Genomic DNA, 24,720 nt, shown 5'->3' with positions numbered 1-24,720 from the left:
CTCACAGAAGTAGAGAGTAGAATAGTGGTTCCCAGAGGCTGGGAAGGATAGAGGGGAGGGGGACAGGGAAAGGTTGCTTAACAGACACAAAAGTGCAGCTAGATAGAAGGAATAAGTTCTTTTGTTCTGTAGAAGGTAGGATGACTATAACAACAGTTTATTATATATTTTTAAATAGAAGAATGGATTTAGAATATTCCCAACACAAAGAAATGATAAATGTTTGAGGCAATGCCTGGTATGGCAACACATGCCTGTATTTCTAGCCACTCGGGAGGCTGGGGCAGGAGGGTCACTTGAGTCCAGAAATTCAGGACTAGCCCAGGCAATATAATGAGACCCCATCTCTAAAACATTTTTAGAAAAGTTTGAGGTGCTGGATATGCTAATTACCCTAATTTGATCATTATACATTGCATATATGCATTGAAGTATCATACTGTGCCTCATAAATATGTGCAATTTTATGTTAATTAAGAATAATAATAGATGCCAGACAAATAATGGGATTACAGTATTAAAAAGCAAGTTTTGAAAAGAAAGAATAGTGTAGGTCTTACAGAAAAAAAATGTGGATTTCCTTAAAGAAAACACCTTTGATAAAAACAATTAATTTGGATTTCCCAAAATGTCACTTTTGATTCTTGATTTGGATTTCTGACTCAAATTTAACCAAAATTGATTCTGATGTTTGCTTTTAGGAAAGTCCTTGAAGTGTTTCTAGGAAAGCCATGTGCTTTAAGAAGTAAGTTACTGAAATTTTTGAATCACGGCAGCGTCAGTATAATCTGATTTTGCCCATTTTATCTTAGCTGTCAGGAAGCTCAGTATCTTATTTGTGTTCAGTTGGAATAACTTTTTTAGTTAAAATCTCTAATAAGACTATTTCTTCTTACCCTGTTTTCAGTTGTCTCATATCTTCTTTACCTTTTTTGTTTTTATTGGCTTTATGTTTTTCTGGCTTGTGAGAATGTATACCCTGAAGCCAAGTTCCAGTTTCTATACCAATGAACTGTGAACCCACCCCGTGCCTCAGTTTCCTCATCTGTCAAATGGGGAGAATAATAGTATATTTTTATAGACATGGGTGGGGTGAATGGGAAGTGCTTAGAGCCTGGCCTATGAGGAATGCCTACTACATGTCCATTACTATTTTAATTGTCATTATTAATGTTATACCCAAGTTCTATGACAAAACCACGGTTGACAAGTTTAAAAGGCATCTCATATTCTTTCTAGAAAGCAAGTGTGCTGTAAATAGTAAAAATAATGAAAACTCCCTTGGTTAAGCAGAGGGCCTTAACATGTAAATGAAACTAGATTTAATTGACTTCTGGAAAGGTAATAGTATACAATATCTGGTAATGTGATACCTGGCCAGGAAACCCTTGTTGTCTACCTCTGTACTTGAGATAATTTATCCTTTTAAAATTTTTCTCATTCATTCAGTACAAATGAGTGTTGAGTACCTATTATGTGACTTGGTTAGGGGTTGTAGCAGTGCACAAGAGAGGGCCTCAGCCGTCATGGGGCTATGTTTCCCTGGGGAGATAGAAAATAAACAATATTTCAAGTGTGTGAGAAGTGCTGTGATAATTGAGAGGCAGGCTGGAGAAGTTCTTTATCGACAGAGTGGCCTGGAGAGGTGACATTTGAAGTGGGACTTGAGGATGAGAATGAGGTAGCCGTGTCAGGGTCTGGGTGCCTGTGTCCCGGCCACGAGATAGCATGTGCACAGGCCCTGAGGCAGGAGAGAGCTTGCTGAGTTGGAGGAACTCAGGAGACCCCTGGCTAAGATTGGGGGGGTGGCCAGGACTGGGTTGGTGGCAGCGGCAGTGGAGAGAAGTGAATATGTGTGAGGCAGTTTGGAAGCAGAAAAGACAAGACTTGATTCTGATGTGGGCGAGAAGGAGAGGAGTGGATCAAGGATGGCTCTGGTATTTTGCCTTGGGTGGAGCGCCATCCACTGAGGGGGATTGGTGCTGGAGACGTCAGTGTGTGGGGTGCTCTTCAGCTGTTTGGTTGAAGCTGTCGTGTGTGGCATTGGACTTGCCGTCAGGAGCTCAGGGAATGGGTCCGGCCTGGAAAAAGTCAACATTTTGAGAGTCACTGGGATATGGACAGTGTTTGAAGCCATGGAACTGAATGAGCAGCATATTATAAAAGAATTAGATCTAAGAATTTGTGAGCAAAATTTGACATTTGGAGGCAGTTTCTTTACTCTTACTTTACAGTGTTTGTACATACTGGTATTATGTGCTTTAGGCTTTTCTTTTAGATATAAGACCAAAATACAATGAACATGTACTCAAACTGTTAACAGAATTTGCTGGTCAAATGTCTTTGTGTTTTGGTAGCTAAAGGAGCGATGAAAAATTGTCTTTCTTAAGCTAAGTTGTAACATTTCAGCATTGCCATCTCCCAAGGAGCATCCCTTAGTTATTTTGAAATATTCCAGGTAATCCTTTTAGCTTGGGCAGCGCCCCTCTGGCTGGCTCTGATTGTAAATGATTAAATCATCAGATCTACGTCTGACTGTAATTCTGACGTCGCTTACATGTTTGCTGTCACATTGTTGAATGAGTGAATGGATGAGTGCCAGAATCAGGAAGGATGAGCTGATCCATATCACATTGATAGAATGGAACATGTTATGTAATGATACAGCACAAATGTTTTTATCTTTCCACTTGGGCTTTCTGTATCCGTTCTGGGCCACTCCAGTGATGTAGTTAAGAGAAATTATTACTAGAATAAAATTTAAGTGGCCCTCATATTTTAAAAAGCACACTTCTGCCTTTCAGAGTGAGATCTAGTGGCTAGGATGTGGTCATTCTATGGGAATGCTTATTCTTATTTGGAAGTTGGATGGCATTTTCCTCCAGATATGCAGCAGCCACGCACATGCTGAGTGACATTTCTTCCGCAATGGCCAACGGGAACTGGGAAGAAGCTAAGGAGCTCGCTCAGTGTGCAAAAAGGGATTGGAACAGACTGAAAAACCACCCTTCTCTGAGGTGAGAGTTTTTCTAGGTGCCTGCCAAAATTTATACATTGACCAGGTTGTTCCAAACACTTACAGTAGCTTTCTTCATGAAGAATATACTCCTTTTGCTCTGTGGTTAAACCAGCTGTGGAATTGAATTTTGTACCCGCTTTGCCTAGAGTGAAAGTGCTGTGTGCCATAGAAGGAAATGTCTGAAGGTTTAAAGTGAATTTGATATAACTCAGATCCCTGGGCAACACACATGCCAACCCCATACTTGGCTTGTCGCATGCCATCTGTAGGGGTGTTGGCCTCCCTGAGTACTGGTGAGCTGAACTGAAACGTGAGGGAAGCCAGCAGCAGGACGAATGTGGGAAGCATGGTAGGCGTGTTCTTCTGAAGGACATTCAAGTAGGTGTTACAAACTCTGCACAAGACAGCTCAAGCGAACTTCAGAGTTCCAGGCACACAGCAGATGATCTTTTATCTTGTTTGAAAATGGTAAACATCTTCAATATTTAAGACATTTTTTCCTTTGTTGTTACATAGTGATGAGAAAAATTAGTATTTTCAGATGCCACTTTCAAAAAATCATTTAGGATATATAGTTGACCCTTGAATAACGCAGGGGTTGGGGTACCGACCCCTCAGACAGTCAAGAATCTGTATGTAACATTTGACTTCCGCACTACTTAATTAATAGCTTACTGTTGACTGGAAGCCCTACCGATTACATAGTCAGTTAACACACATTGGATATGTTACACGTATTATATGCTGTATTCTTATAATGAAGTAAGCTAGGGAAAAGAATGTGTTATTAAAAAAATCATAAGGGGGCCAGCACGGTGGCTCACACCTATAATCCCAGCACTCTGGGAGACTGAGGCGGGTGGATCACCTGAGGTCAGGAGTTCGAGACCAGCCTGACCAACATAGAGAAACCTCGTCTCTACTAAAAATACAAAATTAGCCGGGCCCGGTGGCACCTGCCTGTAATCCCAGCTACTCAGGAGGCTGAGGCTGGAGAATCGCTTGAACCCAGGAGGTAGAGGTTGTGGTGAGATCACGCCTTTGCACTCCAGTCTGGGCAACGAGCAAAACTCTGTCTCAAAAAAATAAATAAATAAATAAAATAAATAAAAAATAAGGGGCTGGGCGTGGTGGCTCATGCCTGTAATCCCAGCACTTTGGGAGGCCGAGGTGGGTCAGGAGTTCGAGACTAGCCTGGCCAACATGGTGAAACCTCGTCTCTACTAAAAATACAAAAATTAGCTGGGTGTTGTGGCAGGTGCCTGTAATCCCAGCTACTCAGAAGGCTCAGGCAGGAGAATCACATGAACTTGGGAGACAGGTTGCAGTGAGCCGAGATCGCGCCACCGCACTTCAGCGTGGGTGACAGAGTGAGACTCCATCTCAAAAAAAAAAAAAAAATCATAAGAGAAAACATATTCACTGTTCATTAAGTGGAAGTGGATCATCATGAAGGCCTTTATCCTTGTTGTCTTCACATTGAGTAGGCTGCAGAGGAGGAGGAAGAGGAGGGGTTGGTCTTGCTGCCTCAGGGGTGGCAGAGGCAGAAGAAAATCTGCATGTAAGTGGAGCCATGCAGTTTAAACCCATGTTGTCCAGGGGTCAACTGTATATTTATAAAGAAATAATATTGACTTAAAAATCACAGGAAGTTAGATTACTATAAACAGAGGTTGATAAACTTCTGTAAAAGGTCACATAGTGAATACTTTAGGCTTTGCAGGCCATATGGTCTCTGTGGCACCAAATTTACTCTGCTGTTGTAGCGCAAAAGCAGCCACAAGAAGTATGTATGCAAATGAATGAGCCTGGCTGTGTTCCAGTTAACTTCATTTGTGGACATCGGATTTGGGTTTCCATATAATTTTCGTCTACCAAAGTGTATTATTCTCTTGGATTTATTTTGACAATTTAAAAACGTAAAAATCATTCTTAGTTTGCAGGACGTAGAAAATCAGGTGGCAGGCCCTGGGTTTGGCTGTGGGCCGGAGTTCGCTGACCCTGGTTTAGAATGACTAGTTCTCATCTTCCTCCACTGTCTGAGTGACGTAGGACGTGGCAGCTGGCTGTGAGAATGTAGGTTTGTGGTATAGAAAATTGTACACAACTGAAAGTTATTTAGAATGTATCTTTTTAAAAGATAGGAATTCAGTCTTTGTCACTTCTTATTATTGTCTTATAACAAATTAACCAAATTATTAAACTCCTGGTATATGTCTTCATTTTAGATGCCACGAAGATTTGCCACTCTTTCTGCGGTGTTTTACTGTTGGGTGGATTTATACAAGGATTTTGTCTCTGTTTGTGGAAATACTGCAGAGACTTCACATGTATGAGGTTAGAGCACAGGTCCCTGTCCCCCTCCCCTCCCCCGTGCCCCATTACTGATTTGACGGCGTTAAGCACAATAAGGGACAGCTGTCGGGATCAGCATTTTCTACTTATTTGGTTAGCACACAGTAATATAAGGGAGGCATATTTGTTTTGTTTTGTCTTTTTGAGACAGGGTCTCACTCTTCACCTAGGCTGGGGTGCAGTGGCACGGTTCAGCTTACCGCAGCCTCTACCTCCCCGGCTCAAGTCATCCTCCTGCCTCAGCCTCCTGAGCAGCTGGGACTACAGGCGTGCACCACCATGCCTACCTTATTTTTGTATTTTTAGTAGAGGTGAGGTTTCACCATGTTGCTCAGGCTGATCTCCAACTCCTGGGCTCAAGTGATTTGCCCACCTTGACCTCTGATGCTTTGAAGTGGGGGGCCTGAAGTGTTGGGATTACAGGGGTGAGCCACTGTGCCTGGCCAACGAGGGCATATTTAATGTAGGCAGCCCGCTGTCTCTTGGATTAGTATAGAGAAGAAGGTGAAGACGGACAGCTGTTCTGTTTGCCTGTGTGTTGATGAATCTGTGTCCCAGGACGGCCTGGGGGTGGCGGCCAGCATCCTGGGGGGTGCCCCACAGGTCTGCAGCCTGAGCCTGAGTCTCTTTCAGAACTCCGTGTGAGACTTGGGAGGTCCCCAGAAATCTCTGAGGGAGAAATCTCCCGTTTCCTGACTCTTCCCTGTCAGCTCTCATGGATTGTCTGGAGATAATTTATAATCACAAATCAGAAATCTGTCATATCCTTATACTAAACTTTGTGAAATTGCTAGATTTCACTTATGTTGTATTTGATATTTCTATATTGAAAATGTTATCTCCAGACCAGGCATAGTCAAAAACATATGTATGAAAAACAAGAAGAAAAGAAAATGGGATCTTACAAAGAGGATGTGCGAAGCTGGGTTCTTGGCGTGTGGTCTGTGCATCCGGGGGATCGATGGGTGGGCTTTGGGGAAATCTGTGAATCTCAAACTTGCATGTGTATGGGGGTTTACGCATTTTTTTGTGGTAAGTCATTCCATATTGCGAAGACGTCCATGAGCCACAGAAGATGAACAAACAGAATGACCGAACAGTCTGTACATAATCTAAGACCAGAGAGTCTCCCTGTTGAGTTGAAGTGTTTGTATGAGGACACCCCTAATTCCTTTCCTGCCCACCCCAAATCCCTCTTGCAGTTGGTCCTGTGACCTGCTGTGTTCCCAGAAGTATGTGGGTTTGCCAGCTGTGACCAGTGCTCAGCTGCCTGGAGCTTGACTCCGTGTGACTCTGCACTGGTTGACTGGTTTGCAGAGAACATTCTGCAGCACTCACAGATGTCTGTACCCCAGTACCAGCCGGCAGGGACCCGGTGAAAAGTAAGGATGCCTCAGGGAACTCCACCCACTCCAGAAGGCACCTCAAAGTCCCTGTCCTGTCAGTTCCGGGTCCTTGGCCTCATTGTAGAACGGAAAGATGCGCATTATAAATAGGCTTTACCAATCCTATGGGCTTGTAAATGTCATTACAGCTGGATTTTTTGTGAATCTAACGAGCTTTCTTTGTTATTGTTACAATAGGAAGCCGTCAGAGAACTTGAAAGCCTTTTGTCTCAGAGAATTTACTGTCCTGACAGCAGAGGCCGATGGTGGGATCGATTGGCCCTGAACTTACACCAGCACTTGAAGCGCCTGGAACCGGTACTCAGTAATGAAACACACCTGAAACGCCTTTTCATTTTGGAATCAGCTTTTAAAATATGGCAAACTTAAATGCCTTAAAATCTTACAACATGTATTTCTTTCGTTAACATTCTTCTTTTGTCTGTGTTCTCCCAACCCCAAAACGCCAGGGATGCCAGCGCAGCCTGGGCACGGAGCCTTCAGCCTGGGCGACGGAAGCTTTTGTCTTCTCTCCGCTGACTGGCGAGATGGGCCGGCTGTGGACTCTGTGCTGGGATTTAGGAATCAGGATGTAGGAATTAAGGGAGACGGAGAGTCAGACGACTCAGCCGTCAGCAAGTGCCTTCAAGGAAGGCGTTTGTTTTGGAAATGGTGACTTTGTTCATTTGTGGCACAGGGTCTCCAGGTCTCCAGGTAGAAAGATTGGCGAGAAATCGTTCCTTTCCTTGTCTTACTGCAGGTCCTTTATGTGTGACTCTGTGCTTCTGTGAGGTGTTTGGCTCTGCCATTGGGAAGCGCTGTTTGACCTTGAGCAGGTACCAGTGCTCCCTGTGGTGGCGACCTTGGGGGCACTTGGAAGCGCAGGGATTCTGTGGCCACTGCAGGCAGGCAGGGTGAGGCCGCAGAGCCTGTGCCTCTGGGCTAGGCAGCAACAGTGGTTCTTTATGTGGCCGCCAGCAGGCCCCACCCTGTCTCTCTTCCAGCCTTGCATTTGAGTTGAATGGAGGGGACTGTGCCTCTGGGAGCTTTTGATTTTTTCAGTGGCCCATTAAGTGAATCGGGGTGATGTAGAGGTGGAAAAAAATGACCACGGGATAGGAAATATGACATCTTGTTTTTATTGCCGTAAACTGAAAAAGTGCCTTGTTACCTAAAGTATCAGGGGAAGAGCCAGTAAAGCTATTTCCTCTCATGGAGGAGGGCGTGGGGCTTCCTTACCACTCGGTGTTTACTGAGGCTGAAATAGCAAGAGAAAGCATCTGGGAGCCCAGAACCAAATACAGAAGGAGAAAGCTTGTGTTTGTCACCTTTCTTTCAATGAAATAAAAGTTCAAGAGAGTGCAGATTTCCCCTCCGTTCACAGTTCTGCTAGGGGGTAGACAAGCCACTGAGCTTATTTTTGAGATTTGAGCTAAGCCTGGTTCCTCCTAACCTGTTCCCAGAGGTCTTACTGGTCACACTCACAGCTCTTGTTATTTCATTAGTGTTCTTTCATCTTTACCTCAGTCTCCAAGGAAGGGATCTCCTCGCTGAGTGCTTGTTCCTGCAAAGTGCCCTGCAGCCAGCCCAGGCCTGGCCAGGGCAGAGGTGGAGCCAGCTGGGCCCTCCTTCTCCGAGGCCAGGCTGCCGCTGCCCGGCACCGTCTTCTGCCAGCGAACAGGGTGCCCTTCAGAGTCTCATTCTCCCATCTTCATTCCTTTCAGCCACCCAACTCCGAATGGCTTGAGCCTTCACTGATTTTCAATTTCTTGGTTTTTATTTTTTCTTTCACTTTTTATGTTTCTATCGTGGTAAAATAAATTTAACATCCCTAAAATTTGGCATTTTAGCCATTTTTAGGTGTACAGTTCAGTGGCATTCATGGTACTCAAAACGTGTGACCACTGCCTCTCCACTGATCACTCCAAACAGATACACTGCAGCCATTAGGCAACTACGCCCCGCTTTCCCTTCCCCCAGCCCTGGTGACCTCTCATCTACTTTTTGTGTCTGTGACTGTGCCGTTCATTTCATTCATTTCATTGAAGTGGAATCCTACGATATTTGTGGTTTTGCGTCTGGCGTATTTTGCTCAGCATCATGTTTCTGAGCTTCACCCGCATCGTGGCACGTGTCAGGCCTCCGTTCCTTTTCCAGGCCGAACACACTTCCACTGTAGCATCTGATACCACATTTTCCGAGCCACTCATCGGTCGATGGACGCTGGGTTCCTTCCACCTTTTCAGCCATTTTTAAGCGTGCTGCAGGAGCCTCTTTCAGACCCTGCTTTCAGTTCCTTTGGGAATACCTGAGCGTGGAATTGCTGGGTCCTGTGGCGATTCTGTGTTGAGCTTTTTGAGGAGTGGCGGAACTGTTTTTCACAGTGTTTACACCGGTTTCACATTCCCACCAGCAATGTGTGAGGGTTCTGGTTTCTCTACCTCTTTGCCAGCACTTACTTTCCATGTTTCTGATTATAGCCATCCTAGTAAGTGTGAAGTGGTATCTCCTTGTGGCTTTCTGTATTTGTTTGTTGATTTGTCCAACTCTGAATCGCCTTGGGAAATACTTGTAACTCCTCCAAACCTTTGGCTCCTGTCCCTGTAAATAAGGAATCCGAAGCAGCTCCATGGTGCCTGACTGCATATGAGATTCACCTGGAGCTTTGATGTGCCGCCCCCCACGGCTGGGCTCCTGCTCTGGAGGTTCTCATTGTGTGGATCCGGGGTGGGACACATGTTTTCCTGCAAAGCTGCCTAGGTGATGTCCTGAGAACCACTGAGCCAAGTTTTCCTGTAAAGTCAGGCATCCCTGAAGTTCGCACCCTTTGTGAGGGGCGGCTGCTGGGATCCGCAGTCCACCTGGATTACAGCCCAGTCACGCTCCAGCACATTGACTGTGAAGGCTCTGGTTGCCGGATGCATTGAAAGCGTCAAAATAAGATCTAAGGAAACAGCCTAAATCTCTAGAGGTGCTGTTTGCTTATTTGCTAATCAGCAAAATTCAATAATAAACAGTGGGCTTTTCTGTCAAACTAAACGGGTGGAAGCTGCCGTGGGGTTTTCTAGGAGCCTGATGTGTGACCATGTTCTCTGCCAGACTATCAAGTGCATCACAGAGGGGCTGGCGGATCCGGAAGTCAGAACGGGACACCGCCTTTCACTCTATCAGCGAGCCGTGCGCCTGCGGGAGTCTCCGAGCTGTAAAAAGTTCAGGCGCCTCTTCCAGCAGCTCCCAGAAATGGCTGTGCAAGATGTGAAACACGTGAGGAAAGAGCCTTTGGGTGCTTTGGACTTGGGCGTGTGTGCCTGGTTTTTCTGGGGCACAAGCAACCTAAGAGCTGTTTTGAGTGTGTGTTTTCTGTTAGACTCGGAATCATCTAAAACTCGTTCTGGACGGCTGCGTGGCCACTGCTCCCAGTCTCCCCGTCGCCCTCCTCCCTGAGGAGACTTGGCTGCTTGGTGTCACACCCTGGGTTGAGTGACAGATCTCCTGAACGGGGCCTCTCAGCATCTGCCAGTTTCATTTACTCATTGGGGGCCTGTAGAGCAGCTCTGGTGGTTGAGGCTCTCCCAGGGCCGGCCAGCGAGCTCTCGCATCCCCGCAGGTGTGCGTGTGTGAGCCCCACGCTGTGTGCTCTGCTAGTGACTGGTTTTGTGGTTAGGGAGGTCAGTCCTTGGGATGCTAGAGGCAGGTTTTCAGGGACTTTTGCTGACCTGAGGCTGACAGATGTTCTTCTGCTGCCGTTTCAGGTGACCATCACGGGCAGGCTGTGCCCGCAGCGTGGAATGGGCAAGTCTGTGTTTGTGATGGAGGCCGGGGAGGCCACTGACCCCACCACGGTCCTGTGCTCCGTGGAGGAGCTGGCACTGGCTCATTACAGACGCAGTGGCTTTGACCAGGGTAACTGAGCAGGCTTCCTCTCGTGGCATCCGGCCCTGGGTGGATGAGCAGCAGCACTGGATGGGCTGTCAGCGGTGGGCTGCTGTCCTCTCTCCGTCCTCTGTTCACAGTGGAAGATGCTGTGGGCTGGGGATGTCTTCTTCCCATTCTTCCCCTTATCAATGATAGGGAGTAGGTCAGGGGTAGTTGTCCCATAGGGCCTGGCTCTGATCTTTTTTTCTTTTATAAAAACTTCTTGTTATGGAAGATACTGCACAAGCTTTTGTACAGAAGTCGGGGGCGGGGTGGGGGCAGTGTGCTCAACCCCACGGCCCACCCAGTTCCATTCAGTCTTCCTTCTGTTGTCTCCTGCCCCTTCCCCTGGGATTTTAGAAGCTGGCCCCAGATACCCTCTCAGGGGCCCTGCGGCCCATGCTAGTAGCTTTTGGGAACAGCCACTGAGCCTTCCGCCCTTTGCGTCTGGCAGGACTCTCCCTGTGCCCGGGCTGTAGGGTTACCAGTGTTAAAAACACTGATATTTTCAAATGTGTGAAAATCAGGACATGATTTCGGTATTCCCTGAGTGTTCAGAAGATTAACAAGTACTATAGAAAGACAACTACAAGATAGGAGTTTACAAAGCCCAGGTTCTTTCTGATGAGTGTTGAGATTCATCTACATACTATCTTTATCACTTACAGGGAAGGGTGATGCTATTGGGGAAGACTTGCAAATGCCAGTGAAGAGAGAGAGATACAGTAGGCCTGAAACGGTTAGAAATAGAAGAATAGAATGCCCGTTCAAGGCCCCAAGAGACATGGAAACTGGACACTTGCTGGAGGATGAAGCAGGCTGGGACGTGGGAGCGCTGAAATGCTTGCAGTTGAGCCATGAGCCTGAAAAACACACGATTCCTTTCCCAGAGTAGAAACTATTTTTCCCTGATTAAAATCAATGCAGTGAAACTGAGCTGAACTCTGGCTGCCAGGCTTTATGCCACAGGGAATTTTGTGTCAGAGCGATCTCAACCTCTTCTGGGAGGTGATTTCTGAATTACTCAGAAGGACTGCATCAAAAATGATTTCACTTATAACACAAACGCACAGCAGGGACCACTTAGGAGTTAAGGAACGAACCAGGCACGGTAGCTTACACTTGTAATCCCAGCACTTTGAGAGGTTGAGGCAGGAGGATCACTTGAACTCTGAAGATGGAGGTGGGAGGATCTCTTGACCTCTGGAGGTCAAGGCTGCAGTGAGCCCAGACTGCCACTCCACTCCAGCCTGGGTGACAGAGTGGGACCCTGTCTCAAAACAAAACAAAACAAACAAAAAGGAGTTCAGAAATGATCTGGCCTCTCTATTCCTGCCTGATCATCAGTGTATTCAGCAGGACGGAAGGCTGACTGGAAATCAGGTCCCAGCTCCACTCCTGGCTGGGAAAGAGCATGAAGTGTTCTAGGAAGAAAAGTCCTCCTGGGAGACTTGGCAACAGCCAGGAGCCCTGAGTGAACCGCTGTCCTTTTGAATCCCTGAGACGGGCTGCAGGGATTAGGAGCTAGAACTGAGGAAGACAGGACAGAGCAGCACAGCCTCAGAAGTGCAGGACAGAGGTGACCCCGGCAGGCATGATAGGCTGTGGCTGCCTGCTCTCTGCTCTCACAGCGCCCCCACCCCGCTCACTGTGGTCTGGTGCAGATGGGTTGGGGCCTGTACATGTCAAGGTGGGACCAGCCAGAGGAGCTTCGCTGCCAGTACTGGCATGTCAGGATGAGGCTCTGGTGGTCAGCACCTCCTCTGGCCAGTGGTCCTGTGGGGAGAGGCATCCATGCGGCCTCCTCCCTTGTCCGGTGTGCTGATGTGCAGAGAAGCATGGGCTTGGAGGGCAGCTGGATGAGCTGGGGCTTGCTCAGGGACACGGGTCCGTGTGCTGTGCCAAGGCTGAGCCCTTCATCCCACACCAGATCTTGTCTCTGACTCTGTGACCTCAGCACCTGACTTCTATCTCTCAAGTCATCTCCCAGTCAGTAAAACATTTATGTGACACGATGAGGGGGACTGAAGTGGGTGGTCTTTAAGGCCAGAGGTCTCTAAAAGCCTTGACTATTGGAAGCACTGGGCTAGGGCAGTGTAGTGCCCGGGGACGAGGTGCATCACAGCAGCACCTGCTGAGGCCAAGAATGGAGGTGGCTGCTGCCGGCCTCCTGGGAGGTCCCCTCAGGGAAGCATTTCTTCAGGGGTGGCCAGGGACCTCCTGCGCCAGGGTCTGCATGGGGTTTCCGTGCCATCCCAGCCCTGCTAAGTCCCAGCCCTCGGAGCCTGAGGAGGGTATCTGCTTATTTTTCTTTTAAACATGTTTCTTAGATTATTCACTAAAGTTTGAGAACCACTGCTTTGTGACTTTGAAATGTTCATTTGAATTTTTCTATGATTATTAAGATTTTTGCCTTTAAGGCTCTGTATATATACTGTATAAAATGAGCTGGGAATGGCATAAAAACAGGATTTGCTTCTGAATCTGAAATATTTCTATTATTTTCTTGAAATTGAGTGTGCAGTAGGTTATGGTGGTGTTTTGGAAGAGACAGATAAAACATTTTTTTTTTTCGTGTGTGTGACCTTAGGGATTCATGGTGAAGGGTCCACCTTCAGCACCCTGTGTGGCCTCCTCCTGTGGGACATCATCTTCATGGATGGGATTCCGGATGTCTTCAGAAACGCCTGTCAGGTACTCAGTGCCCCTGCCCCACGAGGAGGTCCTTCTGCACACATCCGTGGCTCACGCCCCTGGACACCGTGTGTCCACAGCCAGCAGAAACCATCTCTGTTACGGTCCTTTGGGCCATCCACAGGTCAAGGTGATAACTTATTTTTAAAATCTGATTAATAGAATTTAAGATGTACATATATGAAGTTTTAAACTTTAGCTTCCACCTTACATTTAGACCTTTGGTATAAAGTAGCGTCAGCGTCAGCCCTCCCAAGCACCTGCTGTGTCGCAGGCACTGTTGCAAGGATCTCACAGACATGGGCACATCTGCCTGCTCAGAGGTCCACCCAGCTCAGCGAATAGCTGTTTTTGCAAATTATTGTTCTAAAAAACAAGTTTAGTAAATTGTTTTATATCAATTAACTTTGACTTGTCCTTTTTTTTTTTTTTTTTGAGACGGAGTCTCGCTCTGTAGCCCAGGCTAGAGTGCAGTGGCCGGATCTCAGCTCACTGCAAGCTCCGCCTCCCGGGTTCATGCCATTCTCCGGCCTCAGCCTCCCGAGTAGCTGGGACTACAGGCGCCCGCCACCTCGCCCGGCTAGTTTTTTTTTGTATTTCTTAGTAGAGACGGGGTTTCACCATGTTAGCCAGGATGGTCTCGATCTCCTGACCTCGTGATCCACCCGTCTCGGCCTCCCAAAGTGCTGGGATTACAGGCTTGAGCCACCGCGCCCGGCCTGACTTGTCTTTTGAGAGAGAGAATGTATCAGTTGGTTGGCCGGTTTCCAAGTTTCGTAGGCACTGACGAGTCCTCTGGTGACCACAGCTCTCTGCAGGCACAGTGTGACAGCTTGCTTTCCCTGTGACACAGGCGTTCCCCCTGGACTTGTGCACAGACAGCTTCTTCGCAAGCAGACGCCCGGCCCTCGAGGCCAGGCTGCAGCTGATTCATGATGCCCCCGCGGAGAGCCTGCAGGCCTGGGTGGCAGCCACGTGGCAGGAGCAGGAGGGCAGAGTAGCTTCCCTTGTCAGCTGGGATCGCTTCACGTCTCTTCAGCAAGCTCAGGTAATGGTTCACCTGCATGGCAGGATTTGCTCAGAAAGTAACGCCACCCCAGTGCTGTCTTTTCAGCAACTTTATCAAAACACACACACGTGTGTATATGTAAATATGTGCATGTGTGTGCATATATACATATATATATATATATGAGAATATCCTATCCCCGCGGCCCCGATGCCACTGTTAGTGATGGAAACATACGAGGGTGTTAGAAAAGCCCCAGCTATACCTTTGCCACCCCTGAGTTGACAGCTTGCTTTGGCCTGCCCTGTGGCTGAGGCAGGGAGGCTACCTCCCGTGTTCCTTCAACTGCTGCGCTCTGTGAGGCCGTGCTGTCATGTTCCTGAGTGCATCCTCCACATCCCTTTTCCTCAGCGCTCCCCAGCATGGCCACACTGGCAGAAGCCTGGAAACTGACCACAGGAGGACCAGTCTCCCACCACTTGCCAGTGGGATTCCAGCCATGGCTCTGCGGCTCCAGTACAAGCAGCAGAACAGTGCTCGGTGGGCCTGGGGTCCATGTGCACTGAATTACATACACACTGAGCTTTTCTCCGTCTCGTGATCCCTGTAGCCTATTTCCATTCTCTGTCACAAGGGAAGTGGCTAACTGTCCCTGTTTTGTGTTCAGGATCTTGTCTCCTGCCTGGGGGGCCCTGTGCTCAGTGGTGTGTGCAGGCGCCTGGCTGCTGACTTCCGGCACTGCCGAGGGGGCCTTCCCGACCTGGTGGTGTGGAACTCCCAGAGCCATCGCTTTAAGGTCAGTGGAGCCAGAATGGAAGGTCCTGTTGGTAACCGTATTCGCAAATGAATCAGAGGCCACAAAGAGGCATTTCTTGAGTGGCTGTCGGCAAGACTGAATTCCTTGAGAACTTTTGGGCCGAGGGCCTGGGTTCCTGTGGGCCTCTCCCCTGCGACTGGCTTCATCAGAGCAGGCGGGTGAGAGGAGCCCCAGGGTGTGAGCAAGATAGAGCTCCATCTCTTATGACTTGATGTGGAAGTGAGGTTCCCTCACTCCTGCTGTATTCTGTGGTTAGGAACGAGTCTCTAGTCCAGCTGACACTCAGAGGGAGGGGGTCACACAGGGTGTGGACACCAGGAGCTATTTGAGAAGCTTACCAATAATTGTGCATTTTAAAATGACTTAAAGAATATAATGGATTGTTTGTAACTCAAAGGATAAATGGTTGAGGGGATAGATGCCCCATTCCCCTTGACGTGCTTAGTTCACATTGCATGCCTGTATCAAAACATCTCATGTACCCCATAAATATGTACCCAGAAACATTTTTTTAATGAACACTTCCTGGAATGCTGTCCACTAGCCCAGCCCTGCTGCCCCTCACTGGTGATTTCTCATTATTGAGTTTTGAGATGAAAAAATTACATATTCTGGATACAAGTCCTTTATCAGTTATATTTCATCCCAGTCTATGGCTTATCTTTTCATTTTCTTAATAGTGTCTTTTGAAGAGCAGAGATTTTAAAGTTTGACAAAATCCAACTTATTTGTTCTCTAGTGGATCATGCTTTTGGTGTCAGATGTCAGAAATACTTGCCTAATCCAAGGTCACGAAGAGTTTCTCCTTTGTTTTCTTCCAGAAGCGTTATAGTTTTAGGTTTCACATTTAGTTGTATGATCATTTGAGGCACCGTTTGTATACAGTGTGGGGCATGGACTGGGCTCCATTTGTGGCGCGGGATGTCCACTTGTTCCCGCTCCATGTGTCCAGAAGACCATGCTGCTCCCACTGAATTGCCTCTATATCGTCAAAAATCTAACCCATATATATGTGCGTCTGTTTCTGGACACTCTTCAGTTCCACTGATCTGTTTGTCTGTATTTCTTGATTATTGTAGCTTTCGATAAATCTCGGAGTCAGGTAGTTTAAGTCCTCTAATGACTTGTTTTTCAGAGTTGTTTTGGCTCTCTTGCGTTTTTATTTGAATTATAAAATCAAATTTTTTTTTTTTTTTTTTTTTTTTTGAGACGGAGTCTCGCTTTGTCACCCAGGCTGGAGTGCAGCAGCGCGAACTCGGCTCACTGCAAGCTCCGCCTCCTGGGTTCACGCCATTCTCCTGCCTCAGCCTCCCGTATAGCTGGGACTACAGGCGCCCGCCACCACACCCGGCTAATTTTTTGTATTTTTAGTAGAGACAGGGTTTCACCGTGTTAGCCAGGATGGTCTCGATCTCCTGACCTCGTGATCCGCCCGTCTTGGCCTCCCAAAGAGTATAAAATCAAATTTTAAATTTCCAAGGAAAAAAAAAAAAAGCCAGCTGGGCGCGGTGACTCACGCCTGTCATCCCAGCACTTTGGGAGGCCGAGGCGGGCAGATCACGAGGTCAGGAGATGGAGACCATCCTGGCTAACCTGGTGAAACCCCATCTCTACTAAAAAGACAAAAAATGAGCCAGGCGTGGTGGCGGGCGCCTGTAGTCCCAGCTACTCGGGAGGCTGAGGAAGGAGAATTGCTTGAACCCAGGAGGCAGAGGTTGCAGTGAGCTGAGATTGTGCCACTGCACTCCAGCCTGGGTGACAGAGCAAGGCTCCATCTCAAAAAAAAAAAAAAAAAAAAGCAGCCAGCTGAGATTTTAATTGGAATTCCTTTGAATCCGTAGACCATCTGAGAAGAATTGGTATCTTAACAGTACTATTTTGATCAGTGAACATGGTATATATCGCCATTTACTTAGATTTTCCTTATTCTTTTGGCAGTGTTTTTAGTTTTCAATGTAGAGGTCTTGCATATCTCTTGTCAGACTGTTCCCTAAGTACTTCATGTTTTTTATGCTATTTAAACAGTATCGTTTTTAAAAGTTTCAATTTCCAGTTGTTTGCTGCTCTGTGTAGAAATACAGTTGATTCTGTATATTGATCTTATATTCTGCAAACTTGGTACGCGTACTTAGTAGTTCTTGGAGCTTTTTTGGGTATATTTCCTTGGATTTTCTACATTGACAATCAGATTGTCTGCTAGTAAAGATATTTTTACTTTTTCCTGTCCAGTCTTAGTTCCTTTCTTTTCTTTTTCTGGCCCGATTGCACTGGCTAGAACCTCCAGGAAAGCATAGGCTGTCAATGGTGAGACTGGACGTCCGTGCCTGGTTCCCAATCTTGGGGGAAGGTACTTAGTCTTCCATTATTGAGTATCATGTTAGATGCAGATGTTTCGCAGATATCTTTTATTGTATTAAGGAACTTCCCTTTACATCCAAGTTTTCTGAGAGTTTTTATCAGGCATTGATGGGATTCTGTCAAATACTTCTTAAAAAAATCTATTGACATTATTATCTCATATTTATCTCTTGAGTACGCTTATTAATCATGTGATTTACATTGGTTTTTGAATCTTAAACCTACCCCGCATTTCTCCAGTACACCCCACTTGGTCATGATGTATTATCCCTTTTATATAATGTTGGGAGATGATTTTGATTTTGCAAAATAATTAAGAATTTTTGCTTGTATGTTCATGAAGGATATTGAGCTGTAATTTTCTTTTCTTATAATCTCTCCGTTGGGTTTTGGTTTCAGAGTCATACCGGCATCAGAATGGGATGGAACAGTTGGTGTAGAATTAGTATAATTCCCTAAACGTTTGATAGAATTCCCCAGTGAAGCAGTATGGGTCTGGAGATTTTGGGGGGAGGAAAATTTGAAACTGTAAATTAAATTTCTTTTTAAACAACATAAGGCCGTTCATATTATCTGTTTCTTCTTGATTGCGCTTTGATAGTTTGTGTCTTTCAAGGAGTTTGTCCATTTCATTTAAGTATTGTCTTAAAGTTGTTTACATTTGTTTCTTTTCTTTTTTTTTTTTTTTTTTTTTTTTGAGACAGAGTCTTGCTCTGTCATCCAGGCTGGAGTGCAATAGTGCGAGTTAGCTCACTGCAACTTCCGCCTCCTGGGTTCAAGTGATTCTCGTGCCTCAGCCTCCCTAGTAGCTGGGATTACAGCTGTGCACCACCATGCCTGGATAATTGTTTTAATTTTTATTTTTGGATTTTTAGTAGAGATGAGGTTTTGCCATGTTGGCCAGGCTGGTCTTGAACTCCTGGCTTCAGGTGATCTGCCCGCCTTGGCTTTCCAAAGTGCTGGGATTACAGGTGTGAGCCACCGCACCTAGTCGTGTATTGCATTTTAATATCTGTAGAATCTTTCTCTCTGTCATGCTCTTATTCCTGATATTGGTAATTTCTGTCGTTTCTCCCAGATGAATCTGGCAGGAGGTTTATCAATTTTATTGATTTTCTCAAAGAATCAGCTTTTGATTTCCTGTTTTTTTTTATTTCCTAGTTTCTTAAGGTGGAAGCTATGGTGATTGCTTTGAGACCTTCTTTTCTAATAGAGTTAGCTAGTGCTCCCAATTTCCTTCTCAGTGCTGCTTTATCTGAACCTCACAAATTTAGTAGTAGTTTTCATTTTCATTCAGTTCACAATACTTTCTGATTTCCCTTTTGACTCTTTTTTGATCCTTGGCTTATTTAGAAGTGAGTCATTTACATTTCCAAACACCTGAGAGATTTTCAGATACCTTTCTGCTATTGATTTGTGATTTAACTCCGTTGTAGTCAGAGGACATATTTTGTATGATTTGAATCCCATTAAATTTGTTGAGACTTGTTTTCTGGTCCGGAATATGGTTTTCCCTGGTGAATATTCTGTTTGTATTTGAAAAGAATGTGTGTTCAGCATTTGTTGTGGGCAGTATTTTTAAATGTCAGTTAGGTCAAGTTGGTTGGTAGTGTTGTTTAAGTTGTCTGTGTCCTTACTGATTTCTTATTTACTTGTTCTATAAATTATTGAGAGAAGAATATTGACATCTCTGATTATAATTGTGGATTCGTGTATTTCTTTTGAGACAGAGTCTCACTGTCACCTAGATGGGAGTCTCTAGCAGTGCAATCCTGGATCACTGCAGCCTTGATCTCCCAGGCTCAAGCAGTTCTTCTGCCTCAGCCTCTTGAGTAGCCGGAACTATAGGCATCCACCATCATGCCCAGCTATTTTTTTTTTTTTTGTAGAGATGGGGTGCCATCATGTTGCCCAGGCTGGTCTCAGAACTCCTGGGCTCCACGTTGGCCTCCCAGAATGCTGAGAGTATACCAGTATACCGTGCCCGATTTGTGTATTTCTTCTTGCGTTTCTATCAATATTTGCTTCATGTATTTTGAAGGTCTATTATAAGATGCGTAAACTTTTAGGAGGGTCATGTCCTCTTCATGAGTCTACCCTCATCATTATGCAGTGACCCCCCCTTTACTCCTGGTAATCTTTGCTCTGAAATCAACTTTGTCTGATATTGTTAACATGTAGCCACTTCAGCCTTCTTTTGTTTAATGTTAACATGATACATTTTTCCATTCTTTCACTTTTGACCCATTTTATCTTAGTTTTAATGTGGATTTCTTGTAGGCATCATATAGTTGGGTCTTACTTTTGAATCCAACTTAACCTCTGTCTTTTAATGGGGTGTTTGGAACATTTACATTTGATTATTGATATCCTTAGCTTTAAATCCTGATACTTATTTTCTCTTTGTCTCAGAACTCTTTTGTTCCTTGTCTTTTTCCTGAGTAGCTGGGATCACAGGCGCACGCCACCGTGCCTGGCTAATTTTTGTAGTTTTTGTATTTTTTAGAGATGAGGTTCCACCATGTTGCCCAGGCTGATCTCAAACCCCTGGGCTCAAGCAGTCCACCTGCCGTGGTCTCTTAAGTGTTGGGATTGCAGGCATGAGCCGCAGTGCCTGGCCCTGCCTTATTTTTAAAGATTGCATTTTATAGCTTTGTTGGCTTGTTAGCTGTAACGGTTCGTTGTGTTTAAGTGGTTGCATTAGTATGTATATTATATATCTTAAACTTATCCACCTTCAAGTGATACACACTTTAATGTAGAGTAAAAAGAACCTTTCTTTTTTTTTTTTTTTTTTTTTTTTTTTGAGACGGAGTCTCGCTCTGTCGCCCAGGCCTGGAGTGCAGTGGCCCGATCTCGGCTCACTGCAAGCTCCGCCTCCCGGGTTCACGCCATTCTCCTGCCTCAACCTCCCGAGTAGCTGGGACTACAGGCGCCCGCCACCACGCCCGGCTAGTTTTTTGTATCTTTTAGTAGAGACGGGGTTTCATCGTGTTAGCCAGGATGGTCTCGATCGCCTGACCTCGTGATCCGCCCGTCTCGGCCTCCCAAAGTGCTGGGATTACAGGCTTGAGCCACCGCGCCCGGCCGAACCTTTCAATCATATATATTTATATCTTCCCTCTCAGCCTTTGTGGTGTTTTCATGTATTTTACTTCTATGTGTTATATGTTCTATATTATTTTTGCTTTCTACAGTTGATTAATAAGAGTCTGTATTTACTCATGTAGATAGCATTTCCAGTGCTTGTTATTCTTCTGTATAGATCCAGATTTCTGTGTGGTCTCATTCTCCTGCTTGAAGAATTTCCTTTCATGCCCGTAATCCCAGCACTTTGGGAGGCTGAGGTGGGCGGATTGCTTGGGCTCAGGAGTTGGAGACTAGCTTGGGCAACACAGTGAGACCTCATCTCTACAAAATGGTGAACAAATTAGCTGGGTGTGGTGGTATGCAATTGTAGTCCCAGCTACTTGGGAGGCTGAGGTGAGAGAACTGCTTGAGCCTGGGAGGTCAAGGCTGCAGTGAGCTGAGATCATACCACTGTATGCCAGCCTGGGCAACAGGGTGAGACCTTGTCTCAAAAAAAAAAAAAAAAAAAAAAAATTTCCATGTCTGGAAGTTCTGCTAGTAATGAATTACAGTAGTTAGCCCTCTGTATCCATGGTTTCTGCTTCTGTAGATGCAACAAACCATGGACTGAAAATATTTGGAAAAAAGAAAAAACAATAAAAAGTAACTACAATAAACAAATAAAAATAGAGCATAACAACTATTTTCATAGCATTTACATTATATTAGGTATAAGTAGAGATTATTTAAAGTATATGAGAAGATGTGCATAGAATATGCAAATGCTATGCCATATTGTATCAGGGACTGGAGCATCCATGGATTTTGGTAACAGATGGGGTCCTTGAACCAGCCCCCCGTGGATACTGAGGGATGACTGTATTTAGGTTTTGTATGTCTTAGCCTTTATTTCACCTTTGTTTTTGAAAGATGTTTTCTTTGGGCAACGAATTCTACGTTGAGCGTTATTTTTCAATACTTTAAAAATATTAGTCTACTGTCTTCTAACTAGCATGGTTTCCAATCGAAGAATTTTTTTTTTCCCCTCTGGCTTTAAAAATTCTGGCTGCTTTGACTATATCCCCTGATTATACAGTCATGGTATTTCCTAGGGAAGTGTTATATTTGTGTGCCTGGAATTCACTGATTTTCTTGAATCTTTGGGTTTATAGTTTTCATCAAATTTGGACAATTTTTGGCCATTTTTTCTTTATTTTTTTTTTTCCTCATTCCTTTGAGGACTCTTAATTAAACGTCTGTTAGGCTGCTGAATGCTATATTTAAACAATTTTTTTCTATACTTTACCTAGAATAGTTTTTATTGCTGTCTTCAAGTCTAGTGATGTGTAGTGAACAAAACACACAATTCCTGCCTTCTTGAAGATGACATGTAGTACACATTTTTATCTTATGAATGCCACGAAAGAAGTGCTAGGGAGGATATACTCAGAGCTGTGACCTGTCCAGATGAGTTTAAGCTGAGCATTGAAAGATAAGAAGTCAGGCATGTCAAGAACAGGGAGAAATGTCCCAGGCAACGGGAAGAGCAAGTAGCAAGTGGAAGTGATGGCCTTGGGGTAGGGAAGAGACTGGTCATGGCAAGAAGGTTAGATTTAATTGAAAATAGAACAGTAATTGGAGGGTTTTAAGCAGGGAAGTAAAATCCAGTGCATGCTTTAAAACAATTTTTCATTTGCTATACTAAGAATCGGTTTACTCATCCTCTGTGAAGAGCTGTCTAGTTTCTACAGAATAGAAAAATTTCTGAATAAATTTCTTAGCTACAGACGCTCCTCAACTTATGATGGAGTTATGCCCTGATAAATCCTACACATCAACTGAAAATAATGTAAGTTGAAAATGCATTTAACATATTTATCCCAGCAAACCTCATAGCTTAGCTTAGCCTACCTTGAATGTGCTCAGAATGCGTGCATCAGCCTACAGTCGGGCAGAATCATCTAGCTCACCGCACGCCGTAGAGTACTGGTTACCCTCATGATCATGTGGCTGACCGGGAGCTGTGGCTCACTGCTGCTGCCCGGCATGAAGTATCATACTGGGAAAAGACCAACACTCAGAGTATGGTTTCTATTGAATGTGTATCACTTTTGCACCATTTTAAAGTCAAAAAATCCTAAGGTGAACCATTTTAAGTGAAGGACCATCCGTATATTTGTGTTATACTTACAAATACAGTGGGAGAGCAGAAGAGCCATTTAAGTAGTTGTCACTGACAACTACAACTTACTTGAATGGCTTTTCATTCAGTAAGACACTAGTAACTTTTAAAAATTTCCCTTCCAGCTGGTGGAAGTTAAAGGCCCCAATGACCGTCTTTCACATAAGCAGATGATCTGGCTGGCGGAACTGCAGAAGCTGGGGGCTGAAGTAGAAGTCTGCCACGTGGTTGCAGTTGGAGCTAAGAGCCAAAGCCTTAGCTAAAGGCTATGGAATTGGGGATATTTGGTCATACACGAATGTAAGATTTTCAAGAGTATAAAGCATCATGTTTTAATTTTATTGTCCATTATAAACCTGACAGTTTGACTTGTCATTGTATAGTGTCTGTGTATCACAAAACAGTGTTTGCTTGAATACAGTCATTGATTCCACACAGTGGGTAATAAGCTTTTTTTTTTTTCGAGACGGAGTCTCGCTGTCATCCAGGCTGGAGTGCAGTGGTGTGATCTTGGCTCACTGCAACCTCCACCTGCTAGGTTCAAGCGATTCTCCTGCCTCAGGCTCCCCAGTAGCTGGGACTGCAGGTGTGCGCCACCACACCCGGCTAATTTGTGTATTTTTAGTAGAGATGGGGTTTCACCATGTTGCCCAGGTTAGTCTGGAACTTCTGACCTCAACTGATCCACCCGCTTTGGCTTACCAAAGTTCTGGGATTACAGGCATGAGCCACTGCCCCCAGCCGGTAGTGAACTTTTTTAAAAGAGAAAAACCTCGTTGACCCTTTTTGGAGCTGGATGCATCTGTATGATGAGACATGCAAAAAGCTGGAAAACCCAAAAACAAGTGATGATTCATCTTTTTTAATAAAAAAGTTAGCGGCCGGGCGTGGTGGCTCATGCCTGTAAATCCCAGCACTTTGGGAGGCTGAGTAAAGCAGGCGCATCATGAGGTCAAGAGATTGAGACCATCCTGGTCAACATGGTGAAACCCGTCTCTACTAAAAATACAAAAAATTAGCTGGGCATGGTGGCAGGTGCCTGTAGTCCCAGCTACTCCGGAAGCTGAGGCAGGAGAATCTCTTGAACTCGGGAGGCGGAGGTTGCAGTGAGCCGAGGTCACGCCACTGCACTCCAGCCTGGTGACAGAGTGAGACTCCATCTCAAAAAAAAAAAAAAAAAATTAAAAAAGTAGCATAACCAATGTTTCCTTCAAGTAATTAATTATATGGGAAGCAGAGATTCTCAAATATTATCTAAGTTTTTCTTTACTGCCCTATACACATTTAGCTGTTAAACTTTGTTTTATGATTATCTAAGGGCAGAAAAGTTAAATTCCAATTTCTTTAGGAATTAAAAAATTCTCATGAAGTTGTGTTAATTTATAACATGTAAATGCTTGTTCTACTGATTGGGCCCAGATCATGAAAGGAATGAAGTCTTTATCGAGGCGTGTCCTTCATTGTCCTTCTCCCTGGGACCATCCCTAATAACTAGATCAGGGGTATTTTCTCTGTTGACAGTAAAGGCAAATCAGGGCTGCTCATCACCATGTGGGAGGGTCTCAGGCTGGCCAAGGGGGTGTGGTAGAAAGGTGATTTATCCATGTGCCAGGCCCAGGAGTCAGGGAATGGGATCCCAGTCTCTCGACTTGTTCTAAGGCCTTCTTGGGGGGAATATTACTCCCCAGTTTTTATATTTATTGAATGGAAGGACCAGTTAGGGCATGATCCATCAATATCCACATGCCCTTAACTTTAGCCACTTCCGAACTGCTGTTAAAAAAGTTACTGATCACTACCTGGCTTTAGAGGGCAAGCAGAAATGTCCCATGGATGACACAGAGGTATGGATGGGAGAAGATGCCTTCACCTCTTCCATCACTGTGTCTTGTAGATGATTTCATATTGATAACAACA

The 24,720-nt window shown here is 45.2% G+C and overlaps 1 protein-coding gene across 1 annotated transcript in view; it reads left to right on the top strand.

Annotated features, from left to right (window-relative positions):
- FAN1 (FANCD2 and FANCI associated nuclease 1) overlaps nt 1–23,172 on the top strand; it is a 34,482-nt gene extending 11,310 nt beyond the window's left edge. Inside the window, exons 6-14 of the mRNA XM_025390866.1 lie at nt 2,886–3,017; nt 5,248–5,356; nt 6,958–7,077; nt 9,859–10,023; nt 10,512–10,662; nt 13,265–13,368; nt 14,222–14,416; nt 15,045–15,173; nt 22,929–23,172. Coding sequence (XP_025246651.1) covers nt 2,886–3,017; nt 5,248–5,356; nt 6,958–7,077; nt 9,859–10,023; nt 10,512–10,662; nt 13,265–13,368; nt 14,222–14,416; nt 15,045–15,173; nt 22,929–23,066 — 1,243 coding nt within the window. The 3' untranslated portion in view covers nt 23,067–23,172. The remainder of the gene's footprint in view (nt 1–2,885; nt 3,018–5,247; nt 5,357–6,957; nt 7,078–9,858; nt 10,024–10,511; nt 10,663–13,264; nt 13,369–14,221; nt 14,417–15,044; nt 15,174–22,928) is intronic.
- The last annotated feature ends 1,548 nt before the right edge of the window (nt 23,173–24,720 follow it).

The sequence above is a fragment of the Theropithecus gelada genome, chromosome 7a, assembly GCF_003255815.1.
Source record: "Theropithecus gelada isolate Dixy chromosome 7a, Tgel_1.0, whole genome shotgun sequence".
NCBI lineage: Eukaryota > Metazoa > Chordata > Mammalia > Primates > Cercopithecidae > Theropithecus > Theropithecus gelada.
This window is presented reverse-complemented; position numbering and strand designations above follow the sequence as displayed.